At 44.9% G+C, this 14,911-nt stretch overlaps 1 protein-coding gene across 2 annotated transcripts; it reads right to left on the reverse strand.

Annotated features, from left to right (window-relative positions):
- Positions 1-1,861: 1,861 nt before the first annotated feature.
- LOC142845806 (glutathione S-transferase A2-like) lies at positions 1,862-13,983 on the reverse strand. 2 transcript variants are annotated; one of them, XM_075965170.1, is made up of 7 exons: positions 13,944-13,983; positions 10,727-10,832; positions 7,492-7,543; positions 7,066-7,198; positions 5,135-5,276; positions 2,856-2,987; positions 1,862-2,048 (listed from the first exon to the last, which is right to left on the reverse strand). In XM_075965170.1, exons 2-7 carry the CDS (start codon positions 10,811-10,813, stop codon positions 1,953-1,955), a joined length of 642 nt encoding a protein of 213 aa, XP_075821285.1. In that variant the 5' UTR covers positions 10,814-10,832; positions 13,944-13,983; the 3' UTR covers positions 1,862-1,952. The 2 variants fall into 2 exon arrangements, with proteins under 2 accessions (XP_075821285.1, XP_075821286.1); XM_075965171.1 differs by lacking the exons at positions 7,492-7,543; positions 13,944-13,983.
- Between the last annotated feature and the right edge of the window lie 928 nt (positions 13,984-14,911).

Below are 14,911 nucleotides of genomic sequence, written 5' to 3' on the forward strand. Positions count from 1 at the left end.
GCTGGAGGTTGATGGCAGTGGAAGTGGAGCTCACCAGAATACACCAGGGCAGTGGTGGAGCCCAGGCTAGACCTGAGGAAGGGGAGGGTATGCAGAGAGTAGGAACAGAGGGACCCACCAGGCTAGACCTCAATAGAAAATGTTCAGGACAGGACTGGGCCTAGATATTTGATATTGCATGGAAAGGATGAAGTCAGGGGTTCCAGTGGGGGCAAGTGTAACATGAAGGGGCCTGCTTGTTGGGGTTTTTGTCCTGCCCAGTTCCCCATAGCCGGCAAGCCCCAAAGTAAATCACACAGAGATCTCCATAAGTTATACAACTGATTGGTCCATTACCTCAGGCTACTTATTAGCTCTTGTAGCTTATATTAACCTATTATTTTTATCTTTGTTAGTCACATGGCTCGGTACCTTTCTCAGCGGGGTAGCTTACATCTTGCTTCTTCTGTGGTCTGGGCAGAATTGCGGAGTGAGCTTCCTACTTCCCAGAATAATCCTGTTCTCATTGCCCTGCCTCTACTTCTTGTCTGGTTGACCCACCTATACTTCCTGCCTGGCCTATCAGCATTTATTTAAAACATGATTGACAGAATACAGACAATTTTCCCACACCAGGCAAGGACATAATATTCTTCTGAATTTTTTGAGAGAGGGTATCACTATTCTGTAGCTCTGGCTGTCCTGGAACTCATCATATAGACCAGGCTGGCCTCAAACTCACAAAGGATCCTGTAGTTCTGCCTCATAAGGGCTGGGATTAAAGGCCTGTACCACTCCACTTGACTAAAGACAGAGCTTTTTCAAGGGAATTTTCTGTTACTGTTATTTTGCTGGAATGTGTGTTTTCCTGTTCTTTTGCTTTTACCATTAAAATAACTTAAATTTTCATTTTGTGTGTTGAGGTGTTTTGCCTACAGGTATGTATGTGTATCAGGGTGTTCAGTGACCACAGAGGCCAGAGGAGGACATCAGATTCTCTGGAGCTGGAGTGACCAATGGTAGCGAGATGTCCTGTGTATGCAGTGCCCTAACCTGGGTCCTCGGCAAGAGCAGCTGTGTCTGTCACCTCTTAGCCAGCTCTCCAGATTCTTCCTCACTGACTTAAATTTTAATTTTGTTTTCTTTCCTATTTTTTCCTTCTTAAAAAAAAAAAACAAAAAAACCTTTTATAGTTACCCAATTTCTGCTTCCCCGACTTGCAGTCTTTCTTTTCCTACAACTTTCTTTCTTTCTTTCTTTCTTTCTTTCTTTCTTTCTTTCTTTCTTTCTTTCTTTTTGTTTTGTTTTGCTTTTTCGAGACAGGGTTTCTCTGTGGCTTTCGAGCCTGTTCTGGAACTAGCTCTGTAGACCAGGCTGGTCTTGACCTCACAGAGATCTGCCTGCCTCTGCCTCCTGAGTGCTGGGATTAAAGGCGTGCGCCACCATCGCCCGGCTCGCTCTTTCTTTCTTTCTTTCTTTCTTTCTTTCTTTCTTTCTTTCTTTCTTTCTTTCTTTCTTTCTTTCTCTCTCTCTCTCTCTCTTCTTTCTTTCTTTCTTTCTATCTTCTTTCTTTCTTCTTTATTTTTGGACCTTAAATTTTTCTTCTTTATTTTTCCCATTTTTTTCTTTTAATTTCTTCATTTTGCACATTAACTTTACTTTTAAACATTTTGGGTAATTCTACAATGTTTTTAGTCAATTATTTCCTCATATTAGTATTCTTCTTCTTTAGTTTTTCCTCACTTTTACAAGGTTTGCTTTTATTTGTATTGATTTTTGTTTGCCTTCTTCTTCCTCAGTGATGTCTGAAATCCCAGGTCAACAGGTTGAAGACATGAGATACACATACCATTTGTTGATAATTATTATATCACAAGAACCAGGATTCTTTATTATGTAATAACATCAGTGACTGGTGTCTGTGGATTCGAACAATGCAGCTTTACTTAATGTTGAAAGACTTCCTTGCCTCTTCAATTTTTTTTAATATCATGCGGAGGTTTTCTCTGGCTGCCAGGCTGCAGGAACTTCTTCACATTGGGCAGGCTGCTGATTCTGCTCTTCAGGGCCTGTAATCCAGAACACACAGCTTGAGAGTCAGAACTGCTCAGGTACACAGTTCAAAACACATGAGCCCCGAGAACACAACCAACTGCATCCTTGCAACAGGTCTAGTGTAGACGTGAGAAGAGCGACGTATAAATGAGCTAGAAACCATAGCTCAGCATAATTTCTTTAAGAACTCCTTTGACATCCAATTGCCTTCTCTTCTGGTCCCTGGACACACACTGAAGATGTATTTTTGTTATACAGAGCACAGAGCACCGTGCCTCTCAGGTGTAAAAGCAGAGACTAGCAAAGAAAAGTGAAGACGTGAAAAACTGACTTGGAACTGTGGGCAGACAATATCAAAGTCTGATCAGGAATAACTCACAGTCAGTTTTCACACTGGAGATAATGATCGGGCCACAGGGTGGATGGTTGGTCAGACGTGGTGGGGACCATGGAGAGGGAAGCACAGTCCTGAGAAGTGGGAGCTGAGGAAAGGGTCAGCATGACAGAGACCTGCTCAGACACTGAGTGTGCAGAGACAGGCCACATGAGATGGAAGATGAAGGCCAGAAGCAGCCTGCAAGGAACAGGTGTCCAAGAAGAGAGCTGTGGGGTCCTCTTGTCTTTATCAATGTAAAAATATATTCTTGGGGTACCAGCCTCACATCTCCATTTTTAAAAGTTTATCTTATTGCCTGAAACACTAATAGTGAGTGTTTAATAGCTCAGTATGGAAGCTGAAATGTGGCCCTTCAGGAGCACACAAGCCACCATTATATTTTCAGAGCCATGAGTGTGCGGCTGCCTCTCCGAGGTGATCTCACCTTCAGCAGGGGGAAAGGGGCCAGAAGGCTGGAGTCAAGCTCTTCAACATAGAGGAGAACTTCCAGCAGGTGAATGTCCACCCTGGTCAGCCTGTTGCCAACAAGGTAGTCTTGTCCATGGCTCTTCAAGACCTGCCATATTAAAGGAGACAGACTATGAGCATATAGGTTTGAGGTGTGGCCATTACTTCTTCCCAAGTCTCCCAGCGGAGTCTCTGACTCTTCCTGGCAGGTATACAACTGCAGACACGGGCCTATGATGCAAGAGGGCAGCACGAGAATCAGGCACGCGACCTCCTCTCTAAAGCTCAGGTGATCTTTCTCTGTCATTGCACATCCCATGGCCTTCACACCGGCACCCTATGTACATTTTCCACATGGGATAAGGGCTTAGCCCCTTGCACATCATGGCTCCTTCCCTTAGTTTGAAATGATGGGGCACGGGCAGTTCAGGACATTCCTCTCCCTGTCCTGTCTGTTCAGTCCCGTGGTCAGAGGCCTCACTTGCAGGGAACATCAGTCTCCAGAGAACAGCCTGTGTCTGTCCTCTCCTGTGTCTGCTCTCCTTGGTTCTCTGGAATCTGAAATACACCTGGCTGAACTACAATACATCCTCCCTGTACAGCATCAGCTCTGACTCCCAACCTTCACTGCATCATGACTGACAGGACTGAATTGTACAGGGGGAACTGAGTTGGGGTCTCAGTATCTTTGTAGAGACGCTCATGCCAACACCATATGGGGCTAATCTTCCTATCTGATTTTGGCTATTTATTTAACATTTATTTCAACATTTCTGGTTGTGAGAAGATTTAATAATAGAAATGTCTTAGTTGCAGTTTACGACATTTACTTAAATATCCCAGCAATATGAAAATCACAGATAACCTAAAGGACAGGCACTGGCTACATCATGAGCTACAAGTAGAGAAGAATTAAAATGCTTTGTGGTCACCTTATCACAGTGTACACGTCTACAGAGAAAAAAATATAGTGACCACATTCAGAAACAAAGAAGGCCAGGCATGGTGGGACACACATTTAATTCTAGCACTCAAGATGCTGAGGCAGGTGGATCTCTGGGAGCTTGAGGCCAGTCCACAGAAGAGTTCCAGGAGAGCTGGAACTATATAATACAGCAATTCTCTTGTAAGGAAAAGGAAAAATAAAGGAAGGAAAGAAGAAAACCTAAAACTACAAAAAGAAGCATCAAAAGTTCTCAGTACAGAGCTCACTGTGTGCCTGGAGGTCATGAGTCACGCACCAGAGATGATTCAAGCTGTGAGGCCTGGATATTATGTCCTGTGAGACAGGGCCTTGACTCCACAGGGCTGTGTGGGGACCCTGATGGCTCCTAAATCCCTCACTGCTTCCACAGAGCAAAGGCAGCCGTGAGGGAACGTTCAGTGAATTATAAATGGGGTCATAGTCAGGTCTCTGATTAATATTTAGGATGTCCTTATCCTGTATGATCATAGCTTTTTGTTTGTTTAGGTTTGGTTTGGTTTCTGAGACAGGGTTTCTCTGTAGCTTTGGAGCCTGTCCTGGAACTATTTCTTGTATTCCAGGCTGGCCTCACAGCAATCTGCCTGTCTCTGACTTTAGAGTGCTGGGATTAAAATGCACCACCACTGCCTGGTTTAGAATCAAAGCTTTGTTCTTAGCTTTACTTGACAGAAGATTAAGTCAGTCTGACGTGTTCTTGATCTACCTCCAAAGAGAAGCCCCGACTAAGAGAGACACTGTGTGTACACGGACACCCCTTCATGTGTGGATGTGCATGGCTCTCCTCCCAAGCCTGCCATCTGTGACCCTAACTCCTGCAGCCCAGTGTTCCTTTACATCTCTTCATCAGCCTCCTCCTCTCCCCTGCATCACTGTCCTAGGTCAGGTTCTTCTCCTCCGTCTTTGAAGCTCTCTCCTCTTCTCCTGACAGACAGTGGCTCTCTGGGCCCCCTGCGTGATGTGACAGAATATTTTCCCATCTGTGTTTTTCTGCAGTTTGCCCTGGAATTGAAGCCCAGTGTGTCTGCAGGATCTAGGTCCATCTCTGGTGTGGCTCAGCCTTCCACAGATCAGGTCTGGTTATGGCCTTGAACCCTGTTGAATGTGGACCACTAGATTGGCGTGACCATGCGGTGCTCCTTCACAGGCCATTTTTATACAGCGTCCTGTGGGCAGGGTCTGCACAGGGAGGCTCATGGAAGGTCAGGGAGGCAGCACCCTGTCCTTCCCAACCTCTTTCTCTTGTCCTGGGAACTCAGTGTTCCCAGACTTACTTTTTCATAGGCAGGCAAGTACCGGTTTTTGGTCTTGTCTTTTACCAAGGAGATCTTGGCTTCTCTTTGGTCTGGTGGACATATGACCACTTGCAGCATCATTTCAGTGAGATCTAGAATACCCTCTGTATACATGTCGATCCTGAAAGACAAAATTTTCCATATGGTCAAGGGTATTCAGGGATTCACTATTTTATATTTTAATCTAAATATCTGAAAAATTTACACTGAAACTAGTTGCAAATTTACTCACCTTTAACCAGTCATTATCTTTTCTCTTTAATAGATATATTAACTTTTCCTCTGGAACAGCTCTGATACACTTTTAGAATTTTTCAAACCCACACATGGTCCAACCCAAGGACAAAGGGTATCACTGGCCCATCTAGAGATGCAGTCATGATATACTTGGTACCATCCCAGAAGATAACCATCAAACTCTACAGAGGGCTCTCTCTCTCTCTCTCTCTCTCTCTGTCTCTCTCTCTCTCTCTCTCTCTCATGATTTGTTCTCACTGACTATGCAGAGATTCTCAGAGCTAACAAGCTATCTCCCAGATAAGCTCAAAACAGAGCCCTGTCTGAGCCCCATCTGCGTCTCTGCGCATCTCTCATTCGGCTCAGGGGCATCTAGGTCAGTGTTGGATGTTCCTCACCCGATTCTCATAACAGCTCAATCTCCAGCTGCATTCTGGCCATGGTAACAGTTGTCAAGACGTGCCTATTTCTACACTCATTTCAACCACAGCACACACAGACACATGCATCCCTTGTTCTAAACTGTATTTCACAATGTGCTTTGGGGAGAGTTTCACTGTCACACTTCCACACACTTCTGGTTGTGGCTGTGCAAAGGTAGTATTCTGTGTTCCAATGCATCTCTTTCATTCTAAGACTGCTGACATCCTCCGATGTTAGCAGAGTCTGATTCTCACTCCCTCTGACCCCAATCCTGCTCCTGTGGCAGCCACTCTAGGAGGACTGAATGCTTCCTTCTTAACCATGCGGAGATGGGAAGCATTCATATGACCGGAGCCAGGAACATGTGGCCTGCAGTCCGCTCACTGAACATCATAAAATGTTCACGCTGTATCTTTGCTGTGCTTCCCTCAGCCCTTCATGTATGTTCATGGCTAAAATCATATGTTGTGCTCCTCTTTCATCTTTTATTGAATATCATGGCTGATTGTACCATGAGAAAATTAAAAACAATGCTGCTAAAAGCATCTCTATCCAAGCACTGTTATACCTGAGTCTCTGTTTCCCGTGGACAAATGTTTCCTGCACTAGGGTTCCTGGTTAGCATCATATTTAACTTTTGAGCAACTGCAATACTCCTACACAGTGGTTCATGACTGAAGGATTTTATCAAGCAGAGTGGGTTCCAGCCAGTGTGGTGCAGTCCATAGAACTGCGTTAGTGCTGAGTGAAATGATTCAGGTAAACCTGGTCCTTGGGAAACTAAGCCTCGTTGAGTTGGCTAGTCTTTAGAACTGGCTGGGAATTCAAGTTTTTGCTCTCCACTATTCCTATATATGGGACATGGGAGGTAGTTCCTTCACATTCCTTCCCTAGGACTCCTCCTCCATCTTCAAGCCCTGTGTCCTTTGCCTTAAGCTGTTGGCTGAGGTCCAGCACTGAAGCCTTGGGCACCTGGAGTCATGGCTCCCCCATGCTCACACACTTGGCCACCGTGTTTGCCATTCTGTCCCTGTGCTGTGCAGACAACATCATCCTCGGCTGTAGCCACACTCACCTGCATCCGCCCCATGTACCCCTCCCTCTCCTCCATAGACTCTTCCATACTTGGCCTAAGTGGTATAACCAGCCTGCTCCTAGACATACACCCTGCCACCCTCTTGCTCATTCATGGAGGGACTCAAATCCTTCCTTTGTTTCCCTTTGGAGTAATAACAGGAAATATACCGTACAGGGCTCTCTCCTTCGCATCCTTCCCATAGAGGTCGTATTTGGTGGCAATGTAGTTGAGAATCGCTCTGGTCTGTACCAGCTTCATCCCGTCAATCTCCACCATGGGCACTTGCTGAAACATCAAACTCCCATCTGTGAAAAAAGAAAGGAAAATGATTGTGGGGTGTTCAAGTCTCACTTCTCAGGAGCACAAAACATGTATTGAAGTTTCTGAACACAGAGAGGGAAATAAATGACTGGTTCTCAGACTTTCAAGCCGAACCCCATTTACTTTTAGCTTCTGTTTTCATTTTCAGACCCTTCAAGGAGCCCCACCACCTCGATCTCATCCCTCTGCCATCCCTGACTGTTCCCACCCATCTCCCACTAACATCACCTTCTGGTAAACCTTCTAGTAGGCACCACATAGCGATACTTGATGTTACCTTTGATTAACTTTTCCATGTCTGCCGGGGCTTCTATAAACTTCTCTTCAAACTGAAAACAGAAAAAATAAATGCATTCTCATTACCTCGTTCTCTATCACTGTAGACTTTTGAACTTGAGAGCATCCTTTGTGGTAGTGTATCTACTGAAGTTGAGACTCCCAGGAGATATGAAGTATCTGATTGTGACCACATGGAAATTCAGATTAAGCCCATCAAGAAAAGGGTGTTGATTATAAAAAGCTCCTTATTCCTGTGGTGTTCTTCCACCCTGACCCACCATGTTCATTCTTCAGACCTAAGAAGAGAGTGATCTCACTAGAGGACCAGCACTGGGAGATTGGGGTTTTGTGCTCTCAGGAAAGCCAACTCTAATGATATAGAATAGAAGTTTCTATGTCTTCAAAATGGCCATTGCATAGACCCAAGATCACCTGAGGTTTGTTTTCTTCAGGATTTAGTATTGGTAATTTTAAGTGTGTGTGTGTGTGTGTGTGTGTGTGTGTGTGTGTGTGTGTGTGGTGTCTTGCAATGGGAATACATCCATCTTAGAGGTTAGAGTTCATAGAAACCAAAGGTTAGAGATTCCATTAGAGATGGAGTGACGGGCAGTTATTAGCTCTCATGTATGGGAGTTGGGAGAATTAGAAGGTTGTCTGCATGTGCAATAAGGACTTTAGAAACAAACCATTACTCTATCCCTACAGCAAGTTGCTTGCATTGCGGGGCTGTTGTTCTGTTTCTAAAATATTTGTTTTGTTTATGAAAATTATATGTTTTTGTGTGAGGGTAGGCATACCCAATGACTGTCTACTGTGGACTTTTATATGGGATCCTGGGATCAAAACCCATGTGGCTTAATCTTTAACCACCAGCCATCTCTCCAGCCATCTAGAGTAATTTAAACCACTTTGTTCCTTTCACAGTTTAGGAAAATTTTCATTCATGGAAGGGTGAATACCAGCTTCTACCATGCGTGGTCAGACAGTTTGTGGATGATTTCATAACCCCACAGATTGGACTGACAGACAATGAAATGACGTCAACAACTTACACAGCACTCAGAGAGGTGCAGGGAGTGGTGACAGTCATCACAGAGGTGGCTGAATTGTGATGGGCTTGGTGCGTGTGAGGGGGATGATGTCAAAGGCAGCCTGTGGGCACACTGAGCTGGAAGACCCGAGCCAGGGTCATTAGCGTCCTCTGCCCACTGCCTTCTCAGTCACTATGGACACAGAAGAGGAAGGCCTGTGCAGCCAGATGCCCCACCCCCTCCTCGTGAGCTGAATCAACAGTTCAGTGGCTTAGAACATCCCCTGAGCCACAGAGCTGGTGTACATACACTGGCAACCAACTATTCATGTATTTAAAGAATCCTCCTGGGCTGGCAATAGCGTGTCTCGGTTCTTATGCCCTCCTTCATTCAGAAAGGATCAGCTGAAGCCCTGTTCGGTTAGGATTGGAGATGGATTCCACAGTGGAGGGAAACACGTTGCCATGACTCTGAAGGAAGACACCAAAGCCACCTTCACAGGACACCACTTCATCCTTTACCCTTCCCTGTCTGAGGAGGACAAGATCTCAGTATCTTCCAGGACTTCCTCTCAGGAAGTACCAATTGGGGAGCTCCCCTCGAGTGAGCTGGGAAGTGTTTTTCCCAGTGACACCTCTGAAGGGCAGCACTAAGGAATTTTCTGCTCTAAAGCTGGAAAAAAATTTAACCTCAGAATTTTGCTTCCAAGCTCACCTGGGCCTCTCTCGCACTTTCTTGAAAGCTCACAGATGTGAGGCCACCTGAATATGGCAGCTCTGCTTTACATCCTACCTATGCCCTCCTGACCAGCCCAGCACCTGGCATTTGAAAGTTTCTACAAACCAATACTGAGTATTGCTTTTTTGTGGCAGGCGGTGTGTTTCTGTCTTCTGTGTCAGGGTTCCCATTTGTCCTGTTTATCTTTAACTTAACTCTATTGAACATCTCTTGTATAATTTACTCCTTTTCATAGTATTTATATTATAAGAGTGCAGACCAGAGGCATGGGCACCCTCTGAGGCTAGAACAACAGTCAGTTGTGAGCAGCCTGTGTGGGTCCTCTGCAGGACACCATGGGATTTTGACCACTGAGCCATCACTTCAGTCTCCTGTCCCCTTGAAACCATTCTTATCATGGAAATTTCTGGTTCTACTCTGTAAAACTGCACACAAGACACAAAGATTCTCACCCATCAATCACCAGCTCCAATAGCCCCCAGGTAATGTCCACCGGGTTCATCTCTGCCCATCTATCTGTGACTCTGATTTTAATGTGAGACTTGAGGTGTCAAATGTCCCCATCGCAAACACTTTACCGTGATGTATCCAAGTGTGAGTACTCTTTTTGAAAGAACAGTGTCAGACTTAAAAATCAAAATATCATACCATAACCTGCAATAAGCAATTAGTATTGTCTAATGATCAGAATTCAAATTTATATTTCTATATCTCCTTTTTTTGTAACTTTATTCAACTCAAATAGGAAAGTAACCAAATAACTATTTGATTCTCTTCTATCAAAAACATCTTTAGGGGCTGGAGAGATGGCTTAGTGGTTAATAGCACTGGTTGCTCTTCCAGAGGTCCTGAGTTCAATTCCCAGCAACCATATTGTGGCTCACAACCATCTGTAATGAGATTTGGTACCATCTTCTGGCATGCGGGCATACTTGGAGGCAGAATGTTGTATACATAATAAATAAAATAAATCTTTTTCAAAAAAAAAGCATCTTTTAATATGAGTGTGTTCTTTGGTACAGAGCAAAGTAAATTTTTCATTTGTTCAAATCAGTCAATTTCTTTCTTAATACAAAATGACTATCATTTTTTTTGTGGGGTTGGTATTCACATTTTTACTGAGGGAGCAACAGGAAAGGGGGCCTCTTCTATCAGGTTCTTCAACCATTCCAGGCTTAGCCCTGCCCTGAGGCCCTGGGTGGTGGCTGAGCACATTGGGTATGTTCCCATATCCCCCACAGGCATGTAGCGTGTGGCCTGGTTGACAAGGGGCATACTTAGTGTAAGGGTTGACTGAGGCATAATTATAGTCCTGGCCATTTTTGTCTTGGCAGAGTCGTGGGCACCAAGACAACTACCATAACGTAAAACTATATCCAAATTTCCTGGTGTGGAGCCTCTCAGCTTAGAGAAGTATTTAGACTTATCTTAGGTCCCGTTCCAGAAGAGCAATGCACAACCTACCTCTACCCCTGCTGCAGCCAGGAGCCACCTGATGCACTCCATCCTGCCCCTGGCATTCCAGTAGTGAAGCACGGGCTTCCCAGCCATGGCTGCAACTGTGGTTTCACTGTGAATGGAAAAGCATAGAGATCAATCCTGGGAGACTGCGCTCAGGGATATGGTCAGTAATACAGCACTAGGGAGGGGCCGTCTGCCTCCTTTTGCAGGGGCCCAGGAAGGTCTAATGACTAATCTCTCACCCGTCAATGAGCGCCAACCTGCAATTGCAACAAACAGGTCTCAGCTGGTCATGTGTCTTCACTTTGAGGACATAGACAGAGCATCCTGGATCCTATAATGATGATCCTATAGTGTGTATGTTGAACTTTGGAAGCAGAGCCATCATGGAGGGGATGAGACAAAGTCCCTCTCCAGCCTTTTGCTCAGTTCAGAAGCTTTTGATGGCTTAATGTCGCCATGGCTGTGCTAAATACTTATTCTCGCCACAGGAGAGGGGCCCATCTCCTGGTTGCAGGTCTGTTTCCCACTGCTAGACTGGATCCTGTTCTATGGTCCAGAAGGTGGTAGTTGATGCATCAACTTCATATCACAGGGAGTCACTGCCTTTGGTGCACAGCACATAACGGGCAGTTGCTCATGTGAACTGCATGTAATCACCACAGAGTTTGCAGGTGAGGAGCTGCCCCTGTTTCCATTTACAGGAGAGATAGATGTGCAGACAGTCACATGATGAGGAAACCCTGGTAAGTACAGCTCAGTTCCTGCATAGTGAACCCACATACTGGGTCCTGCTACTCAGTGGGCTGTAAGTCAACATCATGTGTCATGGGCAGTGTCTTCAACTTGTAATATGATAGGAAATTTCAGAGTCTGTATTTTAAAATGAACTCTGCCTCTGTGTGTGTGTGTGTGTGTGTATGTGTGTTAATGTATGTGTGTGTGTGTGTGTGTGTGTGTGTGTGTGCATATGTGAGTGTGTAGTAATGAGGCGAGCAGGCCTGCTTTTCATCCCGCCCGGCTCAAAAAGAGAGGGAAATGGTACGGGATAATTGTCTGTATTCTTTCAATCATATTTTAAATAAACGCTGATTGGCCTGGCAGGAAGTAGAGGCAGGTCAAACAGACAGGAAGTAGAGGCGGGGTTTGAGAAAGGGAGTATTCTGGGAAGAAGAAAGCTCTTCCCGCAGTCCAGCCCAGACCACCGAAGAAGCAACATGTGACATTCCTCACTGAAAAAGGTACAGAGCCATGTGGCTAACATAGGTAAGAATAATGGATTAATATAAGCTACAAAAGCTAATAAGAAGACTGAGTTAATGGGCCAATCAGTTTATAACCTAATGTAGACTTTGTGTGATTTTCTTTGGGGCTTGCCGGCTGTGGGGACCTGGGCAGTGCCGAAACCCCAACAAGCAGGCCCATTCATGTTACATGAGTGTGTATATATATGTGTGTTAATGTGTGTGAGTGAGAAAGAGTGTGTATGTGTGTGAGTGTGTGTGTGTGTGTGTGTGCTCTTTAGTGTGTGTGTGTGCACGTTGGTGTGTGTGAGTGTGTGTGTGTGTGTGTGTGTGTGTGTGTGTGTGTAAGTGCCCATGGCTGAAGTGGCTAGGAAGGCTACTGGAAAACATCAGGTCTCCAGGGCTGTGGGCTCCTCCTACCAGTTCAGCATCACCAGGCCTAAGCAACATTCTGACCCCTCAGACATTGGCCTCCCTGCCCTCAGGTCACAGCTGCTTCTCTTGGGCACCTGGCAGTTTCCTACAGCACTGTATAATGCTCTGTTCTTTTTGTCTTTCTGTTTGCTTTTCTCTGTTTTCTCCATGAACTCTCCTTTGCCCTGGAATGTCCAATACTGGGACTTCACAGAGACTCTGAAATGCTGAGGCTTTCAGATCGCTCCCCGTACTGCAGAACCTCTAACCTCCCGGTTTTAGAGCTGCACAGTGTCTCAGAATCCGCTGGTCTTCTCCAGATTAGTGATAAATGCTTTGAACCTTAGCATAGGGTTGGCCGCATAACGGCTGAGGGTCAGAGTTTGGGTTTAGCCTCTTTCCTCTACAGACTCATTTCTTCCTGCCATGTCTTCCTACAGAATTTTAAACTGTTTTCTGGTCTCCCATTCACTTCCTCATGCACACATTTGTGATCACAGGACATCAGTAGACAGCCTTCTGCTTGGTACAAGGTTTAGCCCACAGTTCTCAGATGTCTCAGCGTTTAATAGTTCAAGATTCACACTTTTTTTCATTTGCTTTCTTGGCATTACCATCTAAAAAAGGTTGTATTGTTTTTGATTAAATAATAAGATTTTTTTTTTGCTTTTTTTAGAATCAAAGTTTCTCTGTATATTTGGTACCTGTCCTGGAACTAGCTATTGTAGACCAGGCTGGCTTTGAACTCACAGAGAACCACCTGCCTCTGCCTCCCGAGTGCTGGGATTAAAAGTGTGTGCTACCACTGCCCGGCAAATAATAAGATAGTAATAAAGAAACAAATCCTAAGTGTGAAACCTGCTACTCTGCTGTTTAAGCAGAATCATCAAAGCAATCAGAATCCACAATACAAACAAATGTGGTAGAAATCCAAACTGGGGAAAGGCTTTGGGAAGGAGGCCTGGGAGAGTCTGGATGAATTCAAGTTCTCAAGTGAGAGGAATCTGCACGTTCTCTGTGAGACTGGAACACAATTCAAGAGAAGAACGTATTGATCTCAGGTTTGCCTGAGAGCACAATCCAGGTCTACTCCTCACTGTCCTAAATCCCATGCCTTTAGATTCCCTTGTAAATATCTTAAGCACCACCTTTAGTTCGATGATGCTGGAGGAGGAAGTGGAGAAGGAAGGAAAGGAGAGAAGAAGGGAAGAATGAAGACCAGGGCAGAGGAAAGAGGAAGTAATGAGGAAGAAGGAATGGAGGAGGGGGGAGGACAGAAAGAGAGGAGCAGGGGAGAAGAAATAGCTTGCTACTCAACATTCATTAACAAAATAATTCATACGAACCAGAATCAAACACAGGTAAAACCAATGGTACTGAGCAATGAATATTATAAAGTATATGTTTCTATATATATACATAAACATAATTACATATATGGAAATTACATAATAAAACCAGCTCCTTTGTACAATTAATGCATGCTAAAGAGAACACTGAAAAGCTGTTTTCCACTGATGCAGACATGGAACTAGTTACAGAGGATACAAGAGAGAACTGACCTAGTGAGAGTCCAGACTTCCGCTCTGCTCAGCTCCTCAACTCCTGCCCCAGAAGAGTGTGGAAGCACTTTAATAAGGCGACCATTCTATCAAGGGGGTGGGGACCAATAGGGAGCAGCCACTCCTGTGGACTCACACAGGATTCAAGATTCCAGAGTTTCATGATAGAGTAGAAAGCTGACAAATCAAGGAGGGGCTCACAAGCCACCACCCTCTCCGGAAGATCTGGATCCTTGAGTGTTTTCATTGGTTTAATGCTCCTGTGTCTCTAAGTGACCTCTCATGTGTGTTCCTGTGAACAACCCTAGTGAAGCACGTTGCTCAGGACAGAAGAAACACAGGAGAGGGACTGGGCTAGAAGCATGAATGGTGTCACAGAGTCAACCACGGAACCCTCAGCTATGATGAGACTCATGTCTACTGAATTTGGGGAAAGTTTGTGAAGTAGCCTTAAATTACACAATTAACACATTGTCTCAAACTCAAGGCTAAGCCGAAGTTTAGTTTACAGTGTCCCCTGCTTATTGTATCTGATGAGAATGCTAATGTCCTGTAATAGATTATTTGTCTTAACCTTTGTCCTGTTTTAATCAGGAACTGAAGGGCAGAAAGGAATTTCACAATTCACACTTAATTTCACCTTGATGGCCATCAGCACATTGTCCCAGCATGCTCTGGATCTCTGTGTATCTGTGCATCCCTGCAGTTCCTGCTGTGGGGAAGCTGTCATGTTACCATTAGCAATGTCATTACAAGCAGGGCGGAGGTGGCACACGCCTTTAATCCCAGCACTCGGGAGGCAGAGGCAGGCAGATCTCTGTGAGTTCGAGACCAGCCTGGTCTACAAGAAATAGTTCCAGGACAGGCTCCAAAACCACAGAGAAACCCTGTCTCGAAAAAACAAAAACAAAACAAAACAAAAAAAAGCAATGTCTTTACAAGACAGAGAATTACGGTTACTTCCTGCC

This window comes from Microtus pennsylvanicus, chromosome 3 (assembly GCF_037038515.1).
Source record: "Microtus pennsylvanicus isolate mMicPen1 chromosome 3, mMicPen1.hap1, whole genome shotgun sequence".
NCBI lineage: Eukaryota > Metazoa > Chordata > Mammalia > Rodentia > Cricetidae > Microtus > Microtus pennsylvanicus.

Bases quoted from the DNA above. Each gene is read 5' to 3' on its own strand.
- LOC142845806 (XM_075965170.1), bottom strand. From the start codon at position 10,813: ATGGCTGGGAAGCCCGTGCTTCACTACTGGAATGCCAGGGGCAGGATG. The intron at 7,199-7,491 runs GTAACATCAAGT...CTTTTTTCACAG, and splicing joins CATGGAAAAGTTAATCAAAG to ATGGGAGTTTGATGTTTCAG. The intron at 2,049-2,855 runs GTGAGATCACCT...TCTGGATTACAG, and splicing joins CCCCTTTCCCCCTGCTGAAG to GCCCTGAAGAGCAGAATCAG.